General features: G+C 44.1%; 1 protein-coding gene across 4 annotated transcripts in view; it reads right to left on the bottom strand.

Annotated features, from left to right (window-relative positions):
• Positions 1-27,129, bottom strand: part of MATN2 (matrilin 2) — a 170,742-nt gene that overhangs the window by 137,551 nt on the left and 6,062 nt on the right. For all 4 annotated transcript variants that reach the window (XM_025265070.3, XM_025265072.3, XM_045162775.1 and 1 more), the window contains exon 2: positions 17,363-17,536. In XM_025265070.3, the coding sequence (XP_025120855.3) occupies positions 17,363-17,510 (148 nt within the window). In that variant the 5' untranslated portion in view covers positions 17,511-17,536. The remainder of the gene's footprint in view (positions 1-17,362; positions 17,537-27,129) is intronic.

The raw sequence follows: 27,129 nt of genomic DNA, 5'->3' as shown, positions 1-27,129 counted from the left end.
TATCTATTTAACATATGGCGATGTAAGTTTCTGGAGAAGGCAATGGCACCCCACTCCAGTACTCTTGCCTGGAAAATCCCATGGATGGAGGAGCCTGATGGGCTACAGTCCATGGGGCCGCTAAGAGTCGGACACGACTGAGTGACTTCACTTTCACTTTTCACTTTCATGCATTGGAGAAGGAAATGGCAACCCACTCCAGTGTTCTTGCCTGGAGAATCCCAGGGACGGGGGAGCCTGGTGGGCTGCCGTCTATGGGGTTGCACAGAGTCTGACATGACTTAGCAGCATGAAGTGACTTAGCAGCAATGTAAGTTTCCACTTTATTATTTTTAATTGGAGGATAACTGCTTTACAATACTGTGTTGGTTTCTGCCATATATCAACACGACAGAGATTTCACTCCTGACTCCAGCCTTGCTGTGGAGTAGTTACTCAACAGAAATGTGTTCTATGTATGAATGAATGAATTTCATGGTACACCTTCTGACATTTTAAGAATAAAATTTTATTAAACTGTTTGGCTAATTATGCGTATTTTCTGAAATGCTCAGGTAACCAGTTTTTTAGACATTCTTCTCTAAGATCAATATGTGACTTAAAGTTGAAAAAGAAAAAAACTTCTATTTTATATTTAAATAAGTAGATGCTCAAATAAAGGTAACAGTACTAATAATATTAATAAATGTCATCTCTCATTCATTTCTTCACATTTATTGTGAGGCTACTACACCAGGTGCTTTATACCCAGAGATGAAAAGACCTAGCTCCTAGTTTTAAAGATCTCACAGTAGAGTGGGAGCTGTTAACACCAATTTGCAATGTAAAAAATGTTTTTTAAAAATAAACTTTAAAATGCGACAATAACAGCAATAAGCATGTATTGAAAGCTAACTCTATACAAGGCTTTGTGCAAAGCCCTTTATCTGCAGGATCTCATTCCATCCTCACTCCCACTCTGGGGGAGGTGTGATTATCATCCCCGTTTCACAGACAAGACAATTGGGGTTAGAATGGTTCTGCTTACTTACCCATGGTCACACGGTGGAAAGCTAGAATTCACACTTGTTAAAAGTAGGTGGTGGTTTAGTCTCTTCAGTCACGTTCGACCCTTTATGACCCCATGGACTGTAGCCCGCCAGGCTCCTCTGTCCATGGGATTCTCCAGGCAAGAATACTGGAGTGAATTGCCATTTTCTTCTCCAGGGGATCTTCCCAACCCAAGGATTGAACCCAGTTGCCAACCCAGGGAGTGAACCCGGGTATCCTGCATTGCAGGCAGATTCTTTACCAACTGAGCTTAGCTATGGTTATTTATAAAACCAAGCTGACAAGTTTGATGGCAGGTGTGGAAAGGTTCAGGAGCCATGGTTGATTGGAAGGTCAGTAAGAAAATGAGGCCATGAGACTGAAGCCATCTTAGGCTGTCTCTGCAGAACTAGAGGCTCCTGATCTGAAAAAAACAGGTCAGGACACCATTCTGTACTGAAAGGAAACATGCACAGGGTTATTTCTCCCTCTTGAACTTTAACCCGGAAACCAAACTATCAGTTGAGCATCTCCAAGGGATGTCCCTTTGGGTGCCCCTGAGACACTCCAACTGAATATGGTGTTTGATTTCACACAAGGCACTCAATGTTTGTTGAACAAATAAAGATATAGCTGCCGTGGTTGCGTGTGGCAGTTTTACATCGCAGTGGTTTGCAGACAGGGATTATGTCCGTCTCGTCTGCGTCTGGGGCTGGCCTCAGCTTCAGTGACTGGCTGGTTGATGGCTTTGTTCCAGCCCTGACTCAGTCTGACCACTGGCTGAGGCAAATGTCTACATGAGAACAGCCCATGTGTTAGGAGGGGAAAGTGCTCCCCTGAGCCCTAGACAACTTGGTGTGAAGCCCAAGGCTGCTGCTGGTCAATTACTTCACCTTGAACAGGGAACAGTATTTTTGGACTCTGGCTCCCTCACTTAACCCTTATTTGTACCAGGGACTTCCACGGCAGTCTAGTGAAGCCCATGATGCTTTCTCAGAATACAGCTGTTAAAAGTCCAAAATGAAACGCAACACTCACTAGGATGGCTATTAGAAAAAAAAGAAATGGAGAATAACAAGTGTTGGTGAGGATGTGGAAATATTGGAACCTTGGCGCACTGTTGGTGGGAATGCAAAATGGTGCAAAGTGTACCACTGTGGCATAGTCTGGAATTTCTTCAGAAAAGTTAAACACAGAATGACCATGTTTCCCAGCGATTCCATCCTTGGTACATATGCACCACCAAATGAAAGCTGAGACTCAAACAGATACCTATATGCCAATGTTCATAGCAACATTATTCAAGTAGCCAAAAGGTGGAAACGACGCAAGTGTCCATCAACAGGTGAATGCATAACCAAAATGCGGTATAGACATATACTGGAATATTCCTCAGTCATAAAACAACGAAGTTCTGATACATGCCACAACATGCATGAACCTTAAAACGTTATACTAAATGAAAAAAGTCAGACCAAAGAACAAATATGACCTCATTCTACTTACACAAGGTATCTAGAATAGGCAACATAGAGACAGAAAGTAGGAAAGAAACTCTTGAGGGATGGAGAGGGAGGGATGGGGGTTATTTCTTAATGGATAGAAAATTCCTGCTTGGGAATAATGAAAATGTGCAAAATGTTCTGGAAATAGTGATGATAGTTGCAAAACAATGTAAATGTACTTAATGCCACTGAAGGGTACACTTTAAAATGACTCAAATGGTTAATTTAATGTTATGCATATATTAGCACAATAAATAAAAAAATTTTAATGCCAAGGATGAAAAAGGAGGTCAATTATTTGAACTACAGTGAATCAAGATATTAAAAATAAAAAAAACTGGGAATAGAGTAATAGATAGACTTTTAAAAATGACATTAAATAACAAGGTAGAAAGGCGAGTTCCTAACAAGCGTTAAGTCTGAAGTAGGGAGGAGTGTAAGCACTATTTTGAGTTATCTCTTACGACTGTAACGTGCCATGAATAGATCTGTGATCTCTATCGCTGAGACAGCACGGCTGCTGTTCTTGTGGTTTGTGGTTTACAATTATAATAGAAGGAAATGCTAGGTTGCCATTAGAGGTCAGTGGTAAAGGATGTTATTTTTTTTCCCATCCAGATTATGGACCCACTGCAGTCTGTGCAGGGGATCTTTGGAGGCCCATGGACCCCAGGTTAGAAACTTTTGAACGAGATGATCTCTAAACTCTCTTCTAATTAAAATGGTGTGATCTAGGAGTGATTTCTGGCTTTATCTGAATATCACAGGTAAATTAACATCTCTGATTGGATTGTTTTCTTATCTGTAGCTGGGGATTATGACAAAATCTATCTCTCAAGGGCTTTGTGAGGAAAAGGAAGTAAGGAAAGCATTTTGTGTGTGTGTGTGAGTCACTCATTAGGAGCTTTGTAAAACTGTAAAGCTCTCGTGCAAATGCTACATAGGATCAGGGAAACCTGAGTACATGAAGACATCTTCCCTATCTTCTGCACACCTGTCCCCCAGGGCTCAGCGTTCCTTCAGAATTTTTGCTCAGAGCTTTGTGGACTATGGGGGACAAAAAAACGCTGGGCACTCTTTGTTAAAGAATAGCATGTCCTGGGACTTCCCTGGGGTCCATGGTTAAGAATCTGAATGCCAAGGCAAGGGACATGGGCTCGATCCCTGGGTGAGGAACTGGGATTCCCACATGCCGCGAGACAGCTAGGCCCATTCAGTGCAACTAGAGAAAGCCCGCACGCTGCAATGCAGAGCCCAAGAACCTCAACAAAAACCCACTGCAGCCAAAAAAAGAGAAAATCAAAGAATAGAATGCATGCCCCATGTTAAAATATAGTGTTATGAACTACTGTATGCCAGCAGATTCAAAAATACAGACAAATAATACAAATATTTCACTTGTATTAAAAATTTTCACTTGTATTCAAAAATACAAAAATCGGACCATTTTTAAGGAAAATACCAATTATCAAATAGATTCAAGAAGAAATAGAAAACCTGAACAGACTAATGATTCTTTAAGAAATTGAATGAGTTGTCAAATGTGTCCTCTCTACAGAGGGCATCAAGCCCAGATGGTTTTATGACTAAGTTTTACTGGCTCTTGAGGGCATCTTCTCTCACTGATTCTATTTCCCCCCAAAGACCCATGCTGCCCGAAAACTGTGGTATGTGTACCAAACCCTAAAGCATGAGTGAGACAGCTATGACCAGGCCTGACCCTGCAGTATCACTGACATCTAAACAGTGCCTTGCCAGGATACCCAAAGTGTGTTCCTTGAATGGATGAATAAATGAAAAAACCAAGACAAATTATTAAATGAAGACTATGTATTAGAACTAAATTATTTTGGTATAGGAAGAACAGCTGGTAAAATGGATGGTCTGCCTATTCCTCTTCACTTTGGCAACAAAGTCAGGTTTGATTGGAAGAGAGGAGACAAGTTCAAGTTGGACTGGAAGAGGGGAGTGAAGGAGCTGGCTACCTCAGTGGTTGGGACAACTGGCCAGGATAGCTGCAGGACCCTGGTGAACAGGATCCCGAGGAGGAGGAGGTGCCTCCCTGGCTGTCCCATTAACACGTCCCAAAGATGTAGGAATTCTTCATTTTGCACCAGGCTTAGCACAGTGCTTGGAAGGTGGGGGCTCTCAGAACATATTTATTCAATGAATGGATGGAGTAGACTGGGAGAAGGCCCAGGGTCAGGGCTGGGGAATGAAGAGCTGGAGATGGAAAGCAGCCTCTCATAGGTTTGGCCAGATCTGAGCCCTTTGGACCGGATTCCTCTGCAGTTTACTTCATGGTCTAGCCTGCCTTGAAAGGCCTCTGGAGCTCATCCTCCCAGGGTTTCTCAAGGCCAAATGTCGCTCACTGCACATACTGCATCATGCCTTTCCAAAAGCCTCTCTTGGCTCCCAGCCCAAGTGGTCAGATCCCTCCGGTTTCTCCCCCAGCCCTGTCCCCTGCATCAGCTCTCTGTGTATCTGGCTGTCCAGCTTCCTCTTTGATGTTCTTACTCATTGGCTGGCTGCGGGCTTACGAAAACGTCTCCCTCCTCCTCCTCCCGGCCTCACCGTCCTCCGAAGAGCCAAAATACACACACTACCCTCCTTTCATCCTTTCCTATAAATCACCCTTCTCTGGATATACTGAAAGGAAGCTTTTCTGAGTTAGTGGTTTTAATTCCTGGCTTTTGAAAGATCTTACTTGGACCTGGTTTCACATCCTGGCCAGATGGCACTGGTTTCCCATCTGCAGCCCGAAGATGTTGGCTGCCCAACCCATCGAGCTTGTCCGACCTGCTTTCAAGACTCAGGAACACACTAGTAAACTAATAAGTACCACACCACTGGAGTCTTTCAACATGTCAGGAACAGTTATATCACCCTGAAATGGGAAGGTGAGGCAAATCAGAAAGGGAAAAGAGGCTACTTAGGAACATGTCAGAGAAGACATACTGTCTTCCACAAACTGGGAAATTCGTAAGTTGAAGTCTAGTATATCCAAATATGACTGTATCTGGAGATGAGATCTTTCAAGAGGTGACAAAGGTTAGGGCTGACTCTAATCCAACGTGACTGGTGTCCTTATAAGAAGAGGCAATGTGGATGCAGACAGGGACAGAGGGAAGCCCACGTGAGTTCACAGGGAGCTGGCAGTCATCTGCAAACCCAGAGGAGAGGCCTCACTTAACTAAGCAGGACTCCACAGAGACAGACCCTTCTTGCATATCCCCCAGCTCCTCTCTGAAGTACCCAGAGAATAGAATCTCGTGCATATTTCCTGAGTTTTTCAGATGCTAAAAACCACCAAATGGAAGAAATTAACTACCTGATGATCATGAACAAGCAGGCCACAGACCTCCTGACACCTAAGGATTGACACTGTTAACCATGCTGCTACTTCACCATCAACCAATAAGAGAATTATGCATGAGCTGATCTCAGACCCTGGCATGCCCTTCCTTACCTGGCCTTTAAAAGCACTTTGCTGAAACCCTTCAGGGAGTCCAGGTGTTTCTTGGGCATGAGCTACCTGGTCTCCTTGTTCAGTCTTGCAATAAACCTTTCTCAGCTTCAAACTCCAACAGTTTTGGGCTTGGGGCCTCACAGTGCCTCAGGCACATGAATTTGCATTCGGTAACATCACCAAGAATCCAATCCTTGATCTGGGACTTCTAGCCTCCGGAGTCATGAGAAAATAAATTTCTGTCGTTTAAGTCTGTGTCACATTGTTATGGCAGCCCTAGAAACTAATATACAACTCAAGTCTCTATAATATTTCCTCTCAAGAATACATGAAACGTTTATGGGTTGCTTATTCAGGCAATTTTGGAACTAGCTCTTCTTGTAGTTCAGTATCTAAGAGTCATTAAATATTTAGACATCAATTTTTTAAGATGATCATTGATCATTCTTTATAATAATTTCAAAAAAATATAAAATATCAATATCTTTTCATATTTTCAGTAGGGACGTGGAAAAAGATACAGAAAATATTTCATCAAATTTAGAAATGATTCAAATTTGCTAAGGAGGAAAAGCGTATTTGTTGAGAATGATGAACCTAAACAAAGAAGGTAAAATTTAATACAAAAAATTTTAAAGTATTCCACTTGAGCTAAAAAAAAAGTCTGCTATGTGATACTAAGCACCTGTAATAAAGGCTTAGTGATTTTTGTTGACTGCAAGCTCTACGCTGAATTAACACAAAAAGCTAAGGCAATTTACCTGTAATCATTCTTTCATTCATTCACTTAACATTGCCAGAAGAGAAACCCAGGAATTCGACAAATTATATGTTGCCAGTCACTAAAAAAGTCCTAGTTTCTCCCTTGCTTAAAAAACATTATTTCAAAGGTTCCTAAGGCAGATTTTTCTTGGAAAGCAAATATTTAGCTTTTTTTTTTTTTTTTTAATAGAGGAGAAAGTCCTTATCTTTGGGTTCATTTCTTAATTCTGCAGGCACCTCCCTAGAATCCTGGAATGTGTCGGTTTACAGATGAGATGTTTATTTAGCCCCCTGCACACAGGGCCTTTGATATCCCTGAAGCCTGAGGAGGCAATTCATTCCCTGTGCCAATCTGGTGGTGACAAAGTTTCACATGGAAAAAAATCTGTTTCCTTAAAAACTCAGGTAATTGGGTCTTTATTTCCTCTTTAAGTTCTTATGGTCTTAATAACAAGTCTAAACTCTGCCATAACACAGCCTTCAGAGCCCTTCATCTTCTATTTTTTTTTTTTTTTTTCAAACTAAACATCCTCAGATCTTTCAACTTTTTTCATGCCTTGGCTTCAGGAACATTCCCCAGTCCAGTGGCTCCTCTCTGGAGACTTTTCCTCTTTGCTCACTGGTTCATTTGCTCCTTCTCTTGGTGCTCACTGAGTGTCTGTTGTGTACCTCGAGCGTTATTAGCATCACTGATACAATGCAGACAACGATGCTGGCAATCACTGTCCAGGCTGACAAGCTGGGGCACAGAGGCTGCTGCGGGGGTGTGTTGTTGGGGCACTATTAATAAATCCCAACTGAGAAATTAGGGCCACTTCCATGGACACTCGAAAGATGAGTCCAATTCAGTTGGCTGGAACAGAGGAGAAGGGTTGCAGAAAAGAATCTGAGCCAAAGGAAAGGTTACGTTGGCTTCTCCACCCCCACCTCTGCTGCTCAGTGGTTGCACGATCTTGAGCAAAACATTTAACCTCTCTAAGCCTCAGTTTCTTCATCTGTAAAATGGGGATAATAATATTAATACCACGTAGAGGGAAGGGTGAACTGCCTAGCACATAGTAGATGCTCTCTCAAAAGGGGCAGCCATCATTAATGTTGTTATTATTATCATCTGGTAGGGAAACCTGGGACATGATTGGCTCTGGAAGGGTAAGGCGGTATGCTCTGCCCCCCAAGAGCAGCAGCCATCAAAGAGGAGAAAATATAAAGTGGCTATGTCACCCTCTGAAAGGACACCCACACATACACACTGCAGGTGCCAAACACACAGGCAAGCTGAGGATCAGACATCCTGGAACTGAAGAAGGAAACGAGGGAGGGATGGAAGTGGAGAAGAAGGGATAAAAGAGAGTTACAGAAGAGGAAGCAGACAGAGTTTACTAGAGAAGAGAAGGTGAGAGACTCTGTAGAAGAAAGAAAGTCAAGTTATGTATTCATTGGCTAGGAACGTTCTTAACTCTGCGGCTTAAGTCAGATACTATCCTTTTTTGGAGCTTCTCGGTATTAATCACAAGATAGGAATGAAGAATTCACTTCATATAGTTTATAACAACTGAATGATAACAGAGATATTGCTGTATACATAAAACAGGCAGAGAGTGAGGAGATGAGATGTACTTTCTGCACCCAGACTGAGCAGCCGCCATGACAGTCCCTCCATTGGGTCCATAATTGGGCCCTAACTATGTCACAGAGGATGTACAGAGGGAGACTGATAAAGGGGGTGTGATCTCACTTCAAAGGGTTTATTTTGTTTTTAAGCCTTTGCTATACTTAAAAACAATTCGATCAGCTCTATGCATCAACCTTCATTTTTATAACCAGTTCTGATGATAAAGATACACGCCGGCCACTGGCTTCTTTAGATGTGTGCTAATCAGTGTGCTGTAAGCGGCTTGAGGCTCCCCCCTTTGCTAACTCCCCCTGGGTTGAAAAATACCAGCGGTTCTCTTTAAAGCCGCAGAAAGAGTCGACCCAGCTGACGGTTCGCTTATACTCTGCAGCTGCAATTTTCTCAGCAAATGTTATTCATCCTGCACTGTCTCTCTGGTTCATGCTTAGCATCTCTGACTAAGATCCTTTCCTCCTGCCCATCCCCACCCCAACTCCTGGATTTCTCCTCTGCAAAGATTCTCAAACTGAGGTCTCCAGAAATGGCAACTTCTCAAACCCCAACCCAGGCCTACTGAATCAAACACTCTGGTCCCGGGAACCAGCCGTCTCAGTGTAATGAGTCTTTCAGAGCTTCTGAGAGACAATTAGGCATGAGGACCAGTGTTCAGTTTCCCCGGATCCTACCCGCTACAAACCCCCTGCCTGATTCTACTGCCCTATCCCTTCTATCTTAAAACTTCTCCCTCTCATCCGGAGAGAAGGAAAGACAGCCAAAGATGGCATCAGGGATGGCAGCGAGAGGAGGTTCACTACTGGGAGCCAGAGAAGGGACAACGAGAAGGCGGGAATAGGTGATGTCACCACGCCCCAGATGAGACATGAAAGATCCCTGACTCCAGCCACCTCCCTTTATAGGTGAATACACTGGACAGGAAAAAGCAGCTTTCCCGGAGTCACGTGCTAAGAGACTGCAACCGTGGACAGGAGGATGAAATCAGCCATCTGTATGCCTCATCCTCTCCGCGGTCCGACACTCCAGGAACTTCCGCTGTGGGCGGGACCAAAGAGGGGGCTTGAGGTCAGCGACCCCGGTGTGACCTGCAGTAGCAGCAACACCTCCGAAGACTGATGGGCACGTCGTGGTCTGCTCAAAACTCCTGGTCAGGGAGCAAGCAAGCTCGAGTATTTCTTTGCTCAAACACACAACTCCTCGGCCATCCTCTCTCCTTAGCCATCCTTAGCCAACTCTCGCGGAGGAGGGGAGGGTTGGGAGGGAAAACTTTTCATTCTGGGTTTTCAGAAGTCTGTAGCTCAGCTGGTAAAGAATCCACCTGCCAATGCAGGAGACCCCGTTCGATTCCTCGGAAGGGAAGATACACTGGAGAAGGGACTGGCTACCCACTGTGGTATCTTGGGCTTCCCTGGTGGCTCAGCTGGTAAAGAATCCACCTGCAATGCAGGAGACCTGGGTTCCATCCCTGGGTTAGGAAGATCCTCTGGAGAAGGGAACGGCTACCCACTCCAGTATTCTGGCCTGAAGAATCCTATGGACAGAGAGCCTGGCGGCTACGGTCTACAGGGTCGCAAAGAGTCGGACATGACTGAGTGACTTTAACCTTCAGAAGCCTTAACAAATTTACCAAGTCGCTTTACTTCTCTTCTCCTGGGCTTCCTCGTCTGAAAATGAGATAAACCTATAACCACCTTGCAGTGTTTTGTCTTTTTTACATAGATGCAGTGAGCAGGCCTGTCCCTACCCACAGCAAGGTCTCAGTAAGTGATCGTACCTCCAGAGGTGTCATGAGACACGATAAACGGTCCCTTCCTTCAAGGGTTTATAATCTGATGCTAAAAACAAGGCAAGTACAAAAATAACCAGAATAGGAATCCTTGGCAGGTGCCGTTATTACCCCTCAGAATATAAAGCAAAGTGAGCCGACACCTTGGCCAAGGATCTGAGTGCTTGTGGCCCATCCCAGGATGGAAGGGTCCTGCCTGGCTGGCAGGGGGAGGAGGTGGCATTTAGCCTGCCCTTGGCTGACAATAGTGAGAATGAAGTGAAGTCGCTCAGTCGTGTCCAACTCTTTGTGACCCCATGGCCTCTGGCCTACCAGGCTCCTCCGTCCACAGGATTTTCCAGGAAAGAGTACTGGAGTAGGTTGCCATTTCCTTCTCCAAGGCTGATAATAAGCCTTACCCAGAGAAAAGAGCCGACTTATTAGAAAAGGCCCTGATGCTGGGAAAGATTGAAGGCAGGAGGAGAAGGGGACGACAGAGGATGAGATGGTTGGATGGCATCACCGACTCAATGGACATGAGTTTGAGCAAACTCCGGGAGATGGTGAAGGACAGGGAAGCCTGGCGTGCTGCAGTCCATGGGCTTGCAAAGAGTCAGACAAGACTGAGTGACTGAACAACAACAACAAAGGAAAAATACTCCAGGTAGAAGAGGGTGAACAAAGCCCCAGAAAGCTCGAGGAAGGAGACAAAAGTTGTATCCGTGACAGAGTGGCTTCAGGGCATGTTAAGACTGGTGGCCTCAATGGGTCTGTCCTTCCAGAAGCCAAAAGTTCAGATGGCTTCTGGCATCTGCTTTTCTTCCCTCACTGAGGGTGCCAACAAATGTCAATTAAGGGGATTGTTTCAGGATGTGGAAATTCATTTACTGGCAGCCAATGCTTGAAAATGTTAATAATTACCAACCTAGGCAAGAACCTCCATTGGCAACACAGACTAGGGCATTCTTACACTTAATTCCCTAGGCCAGCCAATTCCTTCAGTCACATTGCTAATTTAGGCTTCAGCTCCTTGTTTCAAACATTTCATTTTTTTCTGATGTTCTGAGATCAGGTTTAATTAGAGACGTATGCAAAATTGGAAATAAATGCCTAGTAATGTACTATGCTGGAGAAGGCAATGGCACCCTACTCCAGTACTCTTGCCTGGAAAATCCCATGGGCGGAGGAGCCTGGTAGGTGCAGTCCATGGGGTCGCTAAGAGTCGGACACGACTGAGCGACTTCACTTTTACTTTTCACTTTCATGCATTGGAGAAGGAAATGGCAACCCACTCCAGTGTTCTTGCCTGGAGAATCCCAGGGACGGTGGAGCTTGGTGGGCTGCCGTCTATGGGGTCGCACAGGGTCGGACATGACTGAAGCGACTTGGCAGCAACGTACGATGCCTTCCCAGGAACAGAATCTGGGGCTGTATACTGTGAGTTCTTCGATTGTCTTCATTAGCTTATTTTTAAGTAGTGAATTAACTATTTGAAAGAAATTTTACTAAGTTCCATGACCTTTAGCCCCTGAACACCTCTAGAATTCTTCCTAGCAGAGTTTAGGGGATGGGAAGTCAGCTCCCACCATCCCCTCTCCAACACACTTTGGGGCACCACCTCCCACTTCTCGAACCTACTGTTCTGTTGTCACAAAGTGCTCTTTTAAATCACAAACACGACTTCTTTGCGGGTGCCACTGATCTGAAAAGGGGAGTCTATTGCAGGGAAAGGAAAAGCTTTCAAGGTTAGTTAGTAGAAATAAAATGAGCGAGCTTGGTAAATTTAGAAAAGACAGCACATGTCAACAGGACCTCGTAAAAGACAAACAAAACAGGGGAGCCAGCAGGTAGAAGCGCACAGGCGGTTTGCATGTACGCTCATTCCAAGGTGAGGGGCATCGCCGATACAGTGGGGCTTCAGGCAAGGAGGGTTAAGGTTTCCAAAAAGGCTGATATGCCCCCACTGGTGGCCCTGGTGACAGCTCCATCCCCACATGACTGTGATACAATAAAGAGAAAAGTGTGCAGACACAGAGCAGGCGGTAATTAGGAGTGGCGAGCAACATTACTTCCAGCTAGCACCGCTTTGAAGGGAACTTAGGAGGGAGTCTGGGAGGGGACAGATGCCACTGAGGCAGGAGAGGTACAGAGGGAAGAATCTAACAGCTTCCATGAGCTTAGCTTTGCATTTAGCCCACCCTGGGTTTCCCTGGTGGCTCAGGTGGTAAAGAGTCTGTCTGCAATGTGGGAGACCCAGGTTTGATCCCTGGGTTGGGAAGATCCCCTAGAGAAGGGAATGGCAACCCACTCCAGTATTCTTGCCTGCAGAATTCCATGGAGAGGAGCCTGGTGGGCTACAGTCCATAGGGTTGCAGAGAGCCAGACACACACACACACACACACACACACACACACACACACTCAGCACACCCTGCTTAGGCTGTCCAGGTGGCACAGTGGGTAGAAAGGGAATCAGCAGTGATCACCACTGTTGCCAGTTTCAAGTCTTCCAGGGCTCCCACCTCTGCAGCACGAAGCCCAGACTTTTTGTTGGTGCCCCCAAGGTCCTAAGTTACCTGCTTCCTACCTCCTCTGGGCTTGTCTCCAGCCCAGACCCCTTGCCTTACAGACATGGCGGTCCTGATGGCCTCACCAGCCCCCACCTCCATGCTCCATCCTCATTCCTTTCCTGGCAGCTCATCTCCCAGCTTCACGCGGTCTCAACTTTCCCTGGAATGCTCCCCTAAACCAGCCACTTTCAACATGTGGTTTGGAGACCCCCACCAGAGGGTCCATGAAATCAAAACTATTTTCATAACAACACTAATGTTTGCCTGTTATACTCTCTCTTAAGGAAATGGCAGCCCGCTCCAGTATTCTTGCTTAGAAAATCCCATGGAAGGAGGAGCCTGGTAGGTTACAGTCCATGGGGTCACAAAGAGTCAGACACGACTGACCAACTTCACTTCACTACGTGTGTATATAGTTCAAAATGTATACTGAGGTGGTTTTAGAGTCCACACTACTATTAACCTTGAAGAAACTATCATTTGTCAAGTTTTGGTGTCATGTCAAAGAAGAATATCCATACTCATTTAAATGGCTATTACAATTAAGTTCCTTTTTCTGACTGCATATCTGTGTGAGGCCATATTTTCTTCAAGTAACACAACCCAAACAGTATTTCATGACAGACTGAATGGATGAGAAATGAGAATCCAGGTGTCTTTAATTAAGCTAGCCATTAAGCAGAGCTGCAAAAATGTAAAATCCTCCATTCTTCTCATAATATTTTTATTTTGAAAATATTATTATACAAATATTTTTATTTGCATTATGCATCAGGTTTTGTGTTTATTGAAGTGAAGTGAAAGTCGCTCAGTCATGTCCCATTCTTTGCAACTCCATGGACTATACATAGTCCATGGAATTCTCCAGGCCAGAATACTGGAATGGGTAGCCTTTCCTTTCTCCAAGGGATCTTCCCAGCCCAGGGATTGAACCCAGGTCTGCCGCATTGTAGGCAGATTCTTTACCAGCTGAGCCACCAGGGAAACCCTGTGTGTTTATTACTGTTATTTTTAAATTAATTAATATTTTTACAGTTTTCCTTCTCAATTTCTCTTTTTGATAAATAAGTTATAAATTATAAGATAAAATAAATTTTATTTTACAGTTTTCCTTCTCAATTTCTCTTTTTGATAAATAAGTTATAAATTATAAGATAAAATAAATTTTATTTATTGTTTTCGGCTGCACTGGGTCCTCACTGCAGTGCACGGGCTTCTCACTGTGGCGGCTTCTCTTCTTGCAGTGTGTTGGCGCGCTGGTTGTGACTACCAGGCTCTGGAGTTCAGGCTCAGGAGTTATGGCGCATGTTGCTCGGTGACATGTGGAACCTTCCAAGACCAGGGATTGAACCTCTATCCCCTGCATTGGCAGGTGGATTCCTTTTTGTTGTTGTTGCAAAGAGTTGGACACAACTGAGTACTCACCCATGCATCCACACCACTCTCTAAGCTGTGCCTGACTCTTTTGCGAGACCTCATGGACTGTAGCCCACCAGGCTCCTCTCTCCATGGAATTCTCCAGGCAAGAATACTGGAGTGGGTTGCCATTTCCTTCTCCAGGGGATCTTTCTGATCCAGGGATTGAACCCGAGTCTCCTGGCTTCAGGCATTGGCAGGCATATTTTTACTGCTGAGCCACCAGGGAAGCCCAGCAGGTGGATTCTTAACCACTGAACCACTAAGGAAGTCCCTCCATTTCCATTTCTGATCCAGTAAACCTCAGTAGACTTAACCCACAAAAACAAAAGCGCTTTGGGATCCTCAGTAATTTTTGAGTGTACAAAGGTCCTGAGACCCAAAAGTTTGAGAACCACTTTCTTAAGCTGAGCCAACAGCAGGCAGAGTAGAGCTGTAACTTAGCTACGCCGCTACTGTTGCACACAGATTCCACCAAGTTAATGACCTTTTCGCACGTCTGTCTTCCCCACTGCATGTGTACTTCTTGGTTGCACTTTAACTCCCTCATGTCTGGCACAGAGCAGAAATTCCAGATAAATGAATGCAGTAGAAGGTAAGCCCTCCTGGACACACATCACGGACTACCACCTGAGTGACATGCAAACATCTATAGGAAGGTAGAAAAATATCTGCATTATTTTTTCAATAGGCTCGAGTTGTTACCCAGCCTCTCACTTGAATTTAGACATAAATACAAATTTTTAAAAAAATCAGAAAATTCAAATGAAAAATTAGCCTAAGAAACAAGTTTGCTTCTACTCTGTTAAACATTCAGAGACAGTCATGCAAGCAAGTAATTGGTGAAATACATCATGCAGTAGATATCAAAAATCCAGCCATCAAAAAAGCAGTCAGGGCAAGGACTACAAGGAGCATGTCTTCTCCATCTTTGTTTGCTGTCAAAGGTAGACCGAAAGAAGATGGCACTAGAGAATCCAGGCCAGAATGGTGGTGTTTGCCTTCAGTTTCATGGTTCACACTCAATCCCCACGTTCCCAAGTCAAGCTGCCCTCCCGCACATCAGGGAGTGGCCAGCCATTCCTTAGGTGGCAGAGGGGTGCCATATCCTACCCCCTTTTTGTCCCTGACACATTCTCCTGCAAAATCAGAAAAGTGGAGGGGGAGGATGCTAGATTCGGGATTGATGCCCTTAGCAAAACAGGATCTCTTATGTGCAAAGACCAGGAGGTTTCTATTTCAGAGCCTGAGAGAGCAGTGAATGCTGACCACTAGGGGAGACCCAGTGTCCGTGTGTGGGGGGAGGTGAGAGTGCGTGAGCGTGTGTGTCTATGTGCATGTGAGTGTATCAGAAAGTATGTGTAGGGGGAAGAGAGAGAGGCAGGGAGTAGGCACAGAGATAGTGAATACCACGAGGTGTCTGTATGCTCTTCTGGCTAAGTGTGGGGTGGTTCATTTCAAAAACAGCCCCATCAGAAACCCAACTGTATAATCACTGCTGCTGATCTAGGAATCAGGCATTTCGAGCTCTCTCTCTCTCTCCCTCTCACACACTCACACACCTATGTCACCTCTCTTTATAGATAGATAGATGATAGATAGATATGTTTATCATATGATGATATATGTTTATATAGATAGATGATAGGTATGTTTATCATATGATAATATATGTTTATCATATGATAATATATGTTTATCATCTTAAAACATTTTTTAAAAGCCCTTTAATCAGTATGCTAAACATCCCCCAGTCCTTTCCACATTTGCAGAAATCATATGTTTATGTCACTATGGAAACAGATTCTCAGGAAACTAAAGACATGGAGGGCCCAGCATCCTTGGGGTCATTGCTTATAGCACCGTAAAGATTCTGACCTCTTAGAACAGAGCTTCTGGTTCCTCTGGTCTCTTGTCATTTTGATGCTGAGGCAACCAGACACATAGCAGTTCTCTCAGTGGCTGTCGGAGGGGGTCAGATTTTAGGGGCTGGCCAACAAGATACAAACATGAAACACAGTTCTGGAGGGATTTCTCTGGAGGTCCAGTGGTTACGACTTCTTATTTCACTACATAGGCACAGATTTGATCTCTGATTGGAACTAAGATCCTGCATGCCATGTAACAAAAAAACAAAAAACAAAAAACCCCCACAGTTTTGGAGAACAACTTCATGGAATGATGGTTGTGGGAAAGCTTTCATTCATTGCATACCTATAATTCACATATATTCATTACCATGCCTTCTTCTCACAAAGATCAGTGTTAGCATTCCCATTTTATGGATGAGGAGACTGAACCTCAGAGAGGTTACGTGGCCTAAGTGTACCCACTTGGTCAGCACCAGGGCCAGTATATGAAGCCAGTGAGTGAGTGAGTGAATTCACTCAGCCATGTCCGACTCTTTGCGACCCCATGGATTGTAGCCTACCAGGCTCCTCCATCCATGGGATTTTCCAGGCAAGAATACTGGAGTGGGTTGCCATTTCCTTCTCCAGAAGATCTTCCCGACCCAGGGATTGAACCCAAGTCTCCCACATTGTAGGCAGACGCTTTACCGTCTGAGCCACCAGGGAAGTCCTAGGAAGTCAGGTCTATGCCAAAACCACCATCTTGCCACTGGCCAGCCTTCCTGTTACCCCCGAATCCTCAGCCTTCCAGAGCCCCTGTTCAGAACCAGGCCATTCCTCTATATCTTATGTGTTTTCAGCAACTTTGCTTTCTCTGGGAGAAAGAAAAAAATTCGCCTGAAGGAAACGCGTTGACTGGGAGAGAAACACAGACATCTGACATCTTATATTTCTAATCTCCTGATTCCATCTCTCTTTCGTGTCAGCGTCCACCTTCCACAAACCTGCTCTTCTTCCCTAGGTGCCAGGTAGGGAAGCATCATCAATATAGATCAGCAGACAGACCCAAGAAAACATTTTTACAACACCCTTGTCCGGCTAAGTCCAACCAGGACCTTTTCAGATGAAAACCCTTTCCCTTGCTTATTGGAGAAAAGTCAGGAGCTTCAGATTAAATGGAAAGTTTTGCAATGAAAGAGGTTTTCATTTCACTTGAAAACCAATGTACAACCACATCCTCAACGCAGGATGACTCCCTGCCAACGAGATGCCCTCTCCCCCAGCACACCCAAAGTGGGGGCCATTGGAGGCCCGCCCTCGACCACCTCGCCCTGTTTCTGGGGCGGAGCCCAGCCCACCCGTCACTCACCCAGGAGGGCAGTCTGAGGGTGGGTCCGAGCGTGTCTCCCTCTGGAGATGGACCTGGGAGGAGGCCGCCGCTCCCTGGCCTCAGCCGGGAGGAGGAGGAGGGTCGGTCCGAAGAGCAGCAGAAAGCAGCCCACCAGCATCTTCTCCATCTTCAAGAAGAGGAAGAGGGGCTAGGCTGTGACAAACACAACGGGAGAAGAGGGCTGGGTGAGGTTTCCGGGTCTCCCTGAACCCGACGAGCCATAGACCCCCGCCCCCTCCCGCCCCCTGCCTTTCCCCAATCAGACGTGCCGCTGGTACTTAAAATGCCATTTGTGTGTGTGACCCTCAGACCCCACTGGTAGGTTCTTGAATGGTCTGAGCATTGTGTGCATAGTTGGAATTTTTCGCCACTTTGGTCACCATAAGACTGAACGGAAAACTTGGGGGTGGGGGGGGAATCTACCCTGAAGTTTCTTTTCAATCAAGTTTATTTTCAGTTATTTGTAGTAACATTCTATATCCTGGATTTGAAAAAGGGAAAACTCCACCCGAGGAGTCCAAGTAACAATATTTTCTTAGTCTAATAATGGTGGATGGCAGGAATTAATCTGTATGTTTCCCAAGGAATTCACATACAGTTGCAATAAGTTAACATGACTTAGCCTCCCAGCCTCCCTGCCTCCCACATGCATCTATTAAGAGGGAGCGTGGTTCAGTGGTTAAAGGCTTGAACTCTGGCACCAGACTGCCGGGCTCTGGATTCTGGCTCTGACACTTGCTAACTGTGTGTGACCTTGGGCAAGCTACTTAACCTCCCCATGCCATGTGGGAATATGGGATAATATTAGTTAATTGAGTGACTTAATCCATGTAACTGACGCATTCAGGATAGTGTCTGGCACACATGAGGAGGTAGGGGCAAGCGTGCAAGCAAAAGTGTTAGGAGACCAGAGAAGAACAGGATCTATTGCAATGTTGAGCAAGAAGCTCTCAGATGCAGAAAGAATTTTAGCCCTGAGTTGAGTTTCAGATATCCACAGAGGCAAGGGAGTTTCAATTGGAGTAACACACTCTTGACCAGACTTGAACCGTTTTCTGTGCTGGTCCTGCAGAGTAGCCGCTGTTGAAGGCTCTGGAGAAAAGATTCTGAGCAGGGAAGTAACGTGATCAGATCCAGGCTTTCCCAGGCTGGCCAGTCTCAGTGCCTCACGTGGGATGAGAAAGGCACTTGCCAGGTGGTGAATGATATGGACTCTTCTGCCTGGCAAACCCTACGGAAAAGGCGATGTCCTGGGACTAGGTTTAAATTGTTTTTCTTCTAGTTTCAGTCATCACGATGGATGTCATAAGCAATTTATTAATTTACACAAATTAGTGGGGAGGAGGGAATATTTAAGGAGGAAGAACATTTAAGGAAGATCATCTGCCTGTAAAGTTTCTTTACAAAGTCCTCATCTTATGCTTGGCCATTCCACCCAATTGATTTCATCTAATCCTCATCCCAATCAGAATTACTGTTTCTGCTTTTTAGAGATGAGGAAACTGAGGCTCAGAGAAGTTTAGTAACTTGACTGAGCTCACCCAGCTGAAATAAGTAGCAAAGAAGGGATTCAAACCCAGGGTAAGCGGCTAATTTACCATTTAACAGAAAACTTGGCTAGCTGCAAGTCAAGTCCCCAGAAGTCAATTCATGAAAGGCCATAGCTGTTTCACCGTCAGAGGTGGGATCAGGACAGGACAAGGGCAGGGATCACTTCCCAAAATGTGGGGGAGAAAAACACCTTAATAATTCCGTGAACTGTTTGTTCAGCAAGCTGCTTTCAGGAATTGACCTGGAGATGAACCTAGGCCTGTCGACCTTCAAAGACCACAGTTTTTCACACTTGCTGTGTTGCACTAGCTCACTTTTCACTCTGCCTTAAGGTTCCATTAAAAATAGCAGATGTTCATTCAGTGCTTACTATGTGCCAGGCATTGAGCCAAGTGTTTTAAATGTATTAAGCCATTTAATTCTTACAGTAAGTAAAGAAGTTAAATAATTTACCTAAGGTTATGCAGGTGATAAAGGGGTGAAGCTCCAGAGCATTGTTATTTCCTTATGGATAACTACTGCCCACCCCTTATAACAAAATAAAACTCTTTACTAACTGGTCCCTTTTCATAGCTTAACCTGTGAGGTTCCTTTTTAGAAAAGGAAGAAAACTTAAAAGATTTTCCCTCTTTCTCTGATCCTAAACCTACTGTTTATTTCAAGTTTCCTTGGTGTTATCAATTCTAAGTGTATTACGTCATTTATATGTGATTTATTATTTTAGTGATGGTCTCCTTCTTCCCATATGCACAAAGTCCATGTTTATTTCTTTCAAAATATATATAACACTCTCTCAAGGGTCCACGTCCATCCCGACACATCTACAATTAAATCCAAACATTTAGAACACATTGTGGTGGATAATTATCATTTTCAAAAAACAAACACCATTTCATGTGGCTTGGGTTTACTGTGGATTTTAAGAGGTGTTTGCATTTTCGAGTCACCATTGCTCACCAGAAGGGTCTGGAGATATGTAAGGGATAGGGAGTTGAGAATAAACAGACCTGGATTTCCCTGGTGGTCCAGTGGTTAAGAGTCTGCCTGCCAATTCAGGAGATGGGTTCTATCTGTGCTGTGGGAAGATTCCACTTACCGAGGGACAACTAAGCCTGAAAGCTGAGCAACTACTGAACCCCAAGCACCCTAGAGCCTGTGCTCTGCAACAAAGAAGCCACCGCACCAGGCAAGGAGAAGCCATGCACCAAAATCAAAGGGTGCAACTGGAGAAAGCGTGCCCCAACTAGAGAAACCCCACGAGCAGCAACAAAGACCCAGTGCAGCCATAATAAATAAATTTTAAAAAGAAGAATAAACAGAGCTAAACATTTCTAGTTGTCTAACCCTGAGCAAGTTACTTTACCTCCCTCTGCTGCAGTTTCCTCATCTTTAAACTGGGGATAATAAAGACATCTGGTTGTTGTATGAATTAAATAAGCTCAAATATATAAAGCACATAGAATGTGGTGGCAGGTGGGAGGGAGGTTCAAGAGGACAAGGATGTATGGCAGATTCATGTTGATACATGACAGTATAATATATTGTGTTGCCTTGCAACACAATATTGCAAGGCAATTATCCTCCAATTAAAAGGAAATAAATTTAAAAAATAAAGCACATAGAATAGTGTCTGGTATATAGTAAGTGTCCAAAAAGTGACAGCTACTTTTTATTATCATTATGCAATCAAACCAATTAATATGAAGTGCACACTGTTAATTTTGTCATATTGAGCCATTTAATGTACCTTATATTCACTTTGATGCTGACTTGCGACACTGTAATAAAACAATGACACACACAAATCCATAATTTAAAAATACAAGTTAGTATCTTAAAGTATTTAAAATTTCTTTCTACAGAGTGAAATAATGCCACTTACAGCAACACGGGTGGACCTAGAGACCATCATACTACGGTGAAGTCAGAAAGAGAAAGACAAATATCATATGATACCACTCACATGAGGAATTTAAGATATGACACAGGGAACGTGTCTACGAAACAAACAGACCCACAGAAGAGAGAACACTCTTGTGGTTGCCAACAGGGAGAGGAGTGGACGAGTTTAGGATCAGCAGATACAAACTTCTGTGTATAGACCGGGTAAGCAACAAGGCCCCACTGTACAGCACGGGGAACTACGGTCAACGTCCCGTGATAAACTGTGATGGAAAAAATATGAAAAAGAATGCGTGTATAACTGAGTCACTTTGTGTACAGCAGAAATTAGCACACCGTTGTAAATCAACTATGCTTCAGTAAAATAAATTTTATAAATTCCCTTTTCAAAATGCAATGGTACAGCAAGTCACAGTCTGGTAGAAAAGATTTCCAAGACATATATCCTTGTATGTCTGTATGTCTATATATCATTTATATTCCGCACATACATTCCTATAACAACACAAAGACAAACGACCCACATGAAAACGTGCAGAATATTTGAACACTCATATCACCAAAGAAGACGTTCAGATAACAGATAAACATATGAGAAAATGTTCAACATTCTCAGTCATTAGAAAAATGCAAATTAATAATCACAATGACAGGGACTTCCTTGGTGGTCCAGTGGCTAAGACTCTGCACTCTCAATGCAGGGGGCCTGGGTTCAATCTCCGCTCAGGAAACCAGATCTCAAATTCCACAACTAAAGATCCTGAGTGCCACAATGAAGACCGAAGATCCCTCAAGCTAAAACTAACATTCCATGCAGCCAAAATAAATAAACATTAAAAAAATTAAAAATCATAGTGACATTCCATGACAAATTCACCAGAATATCTAAAACTTAAAAGACTGATATAACCAAGCATTGACAAAAATGTAAAAAACTGGAATTCTAATATGTTGCTGGTAAGGGTGCAAATTGATACAGTCATTTAGAGAAACAATATAGCAGTTGCTCATACAGTTCAACGTACATTTCCCAAAGGAGACAACACGAGGTGACCAACTGGCCTGGTTTGCCTAGAATTGCCTGTGTTTTAGCACCGAAAGCCTTTCATCCCAGAAAACTCAGTCCTGGGCAAACTGGGCCAACCAGAAAGCTACATATATACCCAAAAGACATAAAAACACATCTACACAAAGACATACTCAGATGCTCATAGAAGCTTTCTTTGTGAAAGCTGAAAACTGGGAACACAAATGTCCATATATGAATGAACAGATAAATGAATTGTGGTACATCCATAAGATGGACTAATACCAACTAATGGAATGATATACTGGGTGAATCTCAAACTAATTAGGCTGAGTGAAAGAAGCCAGACACAAAAAGAACACATAGTGAACAATTCCACTTATGTGAATCCAGCAAAGGGCAACACTGCACACAGAAAGGAGATCAGTGGTTCTGATTTGACCTCAGGGCATTGGATGGGAAAAGAGGGGCAGCTACATCTGCTTCTGCTTCATTGACTACACTAAAGGCTTTGACAGTGTGGATCACAGCAAACCGTGGAAACTTCTTAAAGAGATGGGAATACCAGACCACCTGACCTGCCTCTTGAGAAATTTTTCAGGTCAAGTAGCAACAGTTAGAATCAGACATGGAAAAACAGACTGGTTCCAAATTGGGAAAGGAGTACATCAAGGCTGTGTATTGTCACCCTGCTTATTTAACTGATATGAAGAGTATATCATGCGAAATGCAGGACTGGATGAAGCACAAACTGGAATCAAGAGTGCCAGGAGAAATATCAATAACCTCAAATATGCAGATGACACCACCCTTATGACAGAAAGAGAAGAGGAACTAAAGAGCTTCTTGATGAAGGTGAAAGAGGAGAATGAAAACGCTGGCTTAAAAATGAAGATCATAGCATCTGGTCCCATCACTTCATGGCAAATAGATGGGAAACAATGGAAACGTGAGAGACTTTATTTTCTTGGGCTCCAAAATCACTGCAGATGGTGACTGAAGCCATGAAATTAAAAGATGCTTGCTCCTTGGAAGAAAAGCATGACAAACCTAGACAGCATATTAAAAAGCATGAGACATTACCTTGCCAACAAGGTCCATCTTGTCAAAGGTATGATTCTTCCAGTAGTCATGTATAAATGTGAGAGTTGGACCTTAAAGAAGGCTGAGTGCTGAAGCATTGATGCTTTTGAGCTGTGGTGTTGGAGAAGACTCATGAGAGTCCCTTGGACTTCAAAGAGATACAACCAGTCCATCCTAAAGGAGATCAATCCTGAATATTCATTAGAAGAACTGATGCTGAAGCCGAAGCTCTAATACTTTGGCCACTTGATGTGAAGAGCTGACTCATTGGAAAAGACCCTGATTCTGGGAAAGACTGAAGGCAGGAGGAGAAGGGGACGACAGAGGACAAGATGGCTGGATGGCATCACTGACTCAATGGACGTGAGTTTGAGGAAACTCCGGGAGTTGGTGATAGACAGGGAGGCCTGGCATGCTGCAGTCCATGGGATTGCAAAGAGTCAGACACAACTGAGTGACTGAACAACGACACAGAGGCAGGAGGGAAATTTGGGGGCTGACATAAGTATTCACCATGATTGTGGTAGACGTTACATGGCTCTATACATTTTTCAGAGCCCATCAAATTATACACTTAAAACTGAAGATTTTTTTTTCTTTTTAAAAAATATTTATTTTTGGCTTCATCAAGTGTTAGTTGTCCCATGGCATACGGGATCTTAGTTCCCTGACCAGGGATCGAACCTGTGTCCCCTACATGAGCAAGGCAGATTCTTAACCACTGGACCACCAGGGAAGATCCCAAAGTGGAGAATTTTATTGTTTAAGTTCAACTTCAAAACAGTTATTTAAAAAAAAAATCTAAAGAAATAGGGGAAAGGATACTGTATACAAGTCAACATAAAACCAATATGGCAGTATTAATATCTGACAAGATAGACCTTTTTAAACAATTCAATGGCAGTGAAACAAGAAAAAATAAGTCAGTACATGTAGCCCACATTAATCGTTGTGTCTCAGTGTGGCATTTATAACTTCTAGCATTTGAAGAACAGAAGCCAGAGCCAATTCTCACCAGAAAATGGAATGATGTTTGAGAAACAGTTCTTTTCATAGATGGGCATATGAGAAGAATTGTTGTACTGAGAAATAGAGGTTAATTCAGTCAGAACAGATTCCATGAAGCATTTGGGGGCATGGAAAGAATATTAAAAAAAAAAAATACAACAGTTTTGACTTTTGTTCTAGCAATTTTTCTCCTCTCCATGAGACAATGAGTCTTTTCATTTAGCTTTACCAAGAGGGTGGAGGAGAGAGAGAGAGGAGATTGTTCTGACCGTCTTAGCTATAACTTCTTCTAAGCGTCACTGTTCCAAGTCAATTGACAGGCGCCTAGAATCTCACGGGAGCCAACACTACATGCCAGGGGCCTTGGGAGGAGAGGCCTGGCTCTGTCTCAACACGCCTTGTGACCTCAGTTAGGTGATTTAACTTTCTGGGCTTTAACTAGTCAGCTATAAAAGTAGAGGCGTGACCTGGAAGCCATGTTTCCCAGCCTAAACCAGATCACAGGCCGGGATGACGCTGATCTCCTGAGGAAGCCTGGGCCTGACACCCTCCCAGGCCGTAAACCCTGCCCCTGGATGAGAAAGGGGCTAAGGCTCTAGTATTTTCCAAGTGTCTACTACGGGCCAGGCAGTGAGCAGGCCACTTTGTGTAATATTATCTCATCTGGTCCCACAACTGTTCTGTGAGGTGGACTACTTCTCAATTCCTTGGGTGGGACACCAAGAGCTACAGATGGAAAGATGCTCCCCCAAGGCCTCAGAGCTAGTTAAGTGACAAAGCCCAGATTCTACCCCCGCCATCTCTCAGGCAGCCAGCCTACTTGCTAAAAAAAGAGATTTTGAGTTCCCTTCTCTGTGCCGAAAGTTCTTAGACATCAGATACGATAGTTTTGTCCCTCGCAAGCCGCTCCCCATTGGCACACCTAGGGTCCACAGTAACCGCTACTGTGTGCACTGGAAATCCGTCACACAGGACGGCCCCAAAGGCCTTCCTGCCAGTCCCCCACCTTAGACCAGAACCCCCAGCTCCCGCAAGGCCGGCAAGTGGAGCCCAACTTCTGCTGCGAAGGACTCAAGGTCATGGTGCCCAGGACGCTCTCAGTATTCGACGCTGAGATGTTGACCTGATGTTGACTGTGATTTTCACCCCATGGTCTAGGCCTGCTTGCCAGCCTGGCCTTTCCAGGCACGGACTCGAGTCCTTTCATGGAAGGGTAACTCCACGGTCAAGGGTAACAGGAGACTTGGCCTCAGCTCCAGTGTCTTCCTCGAGCCTCTATCACATCCACGGGTGGACGCTTTCTCACGTCTGCCAGCTCCCCGCTCCAGACCTCCCAGCAGGTCCTGCCACTGCAGCAATGCTCGAAGTTCTCGATTTCTCACCCAGACTCCTCCAGAAGCTTTGGAACTGCTCTTACCGCCTGGGGTCCTGCCCCTTCCCTGCTCAGCTTCCAACTGCGGCCTGCTTACCGTCCACGCTCCAACCCCACACACACCCCAGCCCCTTGACCGCTGCCAGAGGAACCCAGATTCTTGTCCTAGCTGGGTGCCTTCACTCATGCTGGTCCCTCGGTCCAGTCTACATTCATCAAAACTGCCTTGGAGGACCTCCCTGGCAGCCCAGTGTTTAGGGCTCCATGCTTTCCCCTGCCAGGTGCCTGGGTTCAGTCTCTGGTAGGGGAACTAAGATCCCTCATGCTATGCGGCGCAGCTAAAAAAAAAAACAACAGAAAAAATGCAACAAAACCGCATTCATTCCTCAAGTTTCAGCTCAGACGTTCAGCCACTCTCCAGAATGTTCTCTGATTTTCCCAGTGAGGATTGATGTTCCTACACCCTCTTAGCAGTGAGTTGGCTGTCCACTCTGGCCCTGGGTTTCTTTTTCTTGCTTCCATATCTGCCTCCCTGACTAGACTCTGAGCGGTTCCATGAAACCACACCTTGTCATCTCTGTATCCCAGGTGCTGAATTTTGTAAATGAACTTTTAGAAAATAGGTAAATGCTGAATAAACACATTTACTGATCAGCAAAAGATCAATAAATGTTGAATCAAATTGGCCCTAGTTCTGCACCCAACATCTTGACAAGGCCAAGCAGGTCTTTATCTATGTACCATGTTTGCCAGGATGGGCGCGACCCCAAAGGCTCTGCCTTGTGATGGGAGGAAACTCTCCCCCAGATTTCTTGGCCATGTTGAACACATAATTGTTAAATGGTATCGATGAAATATCAAATATCTAGTTGTAATAATTAAAGTATCCATTTCATCATACATGCATATTCAAAACATTTCAAATTGAAAAATACGGATTTGTTTAGCAATAATGCTTTATTCATTAAAAATGTTTCATAGAAAAAGTGTTTTTCATAAAACTGTTTTTTTCTCACTTCATAAAACAGTTTTCAAATGCTTGCCTTTACAACATCAGTATTTCATCAAACTAAAGATGTTTTTTGAGTCTTCTGCCACCTTCACTTCTGTTTAAGTTGTGTGAGATACAGTACTTTCTGAATCCATATGTGATGTTGTCACTGGAAATTTTATCTCAGGCCACCAGTCCCCACTTATGTAACATGAGGACAGTTGGGTTTTTTCATGTCCTGGAAACATAAATTCACCGTCTCTGCAACTTATTCATTGCGTTGCTCTTAAGGTATTGTATCCAGTGTCATCCAACACTTATAATTGTGAAATTGTGTCCAAGAGAATAATGACTAAATTTGAATTGATTTTTCTTTTACTGTTTTGGTCAGTTGACTTCTACGTGCATTATCCAAAATTAGTACATTGATTGAGGACAATTCAAGCCAATGTTCCATCCCAAATATATTCAATGTATTTGACAGAGCTCCCCCTACTTTGAGAGCTCTGCAAGGACTCAAATATAGAGCAAATTCCTCTTTTCCAAGGAAGCATTTTCGGGGGGAAAATATCCTCACCTCATATTTTGGTATACAGGGCATTCCTACCATATCTTTTCTCCCTTCCAGACAAGCAAGCACCACATTCTACCATGTGATGTCTCTCATGCCTTCTCCCCTTTCCATCCATACCAAGGTCACAGCCCTAGACCTGGCCCTTATTCTCACTGGAGAGACTACAAAGGTCTTGCCAGACATTGCTAGTTGCCCTCCAATATTTCCCTTCATTCTTTAGTAACAGAATCTCCCTTAT

Source organism: Bubalus bubalis, chromosome 15 (assembly GCF_019923935.1).
Source record: "Bubalus bubalis isolate 160015118507 breed Murrah chromosome 15, NDDB_SH_1, whole genome shotgun sequence".
In the NCBI taxonomy this organism is placed as follows: domain Eukaryota; kingdom Metazoa; phylum Chordata; class Mammalia; order Artiodactyla; family Bovidae; genus Bubalus; species Bubalus bubalis.
The sequence above is the reverse complement of the archived record's forward strand: the minus strand, read 5'-3'. Positions and strand labels throughout refer to the sequence as shown.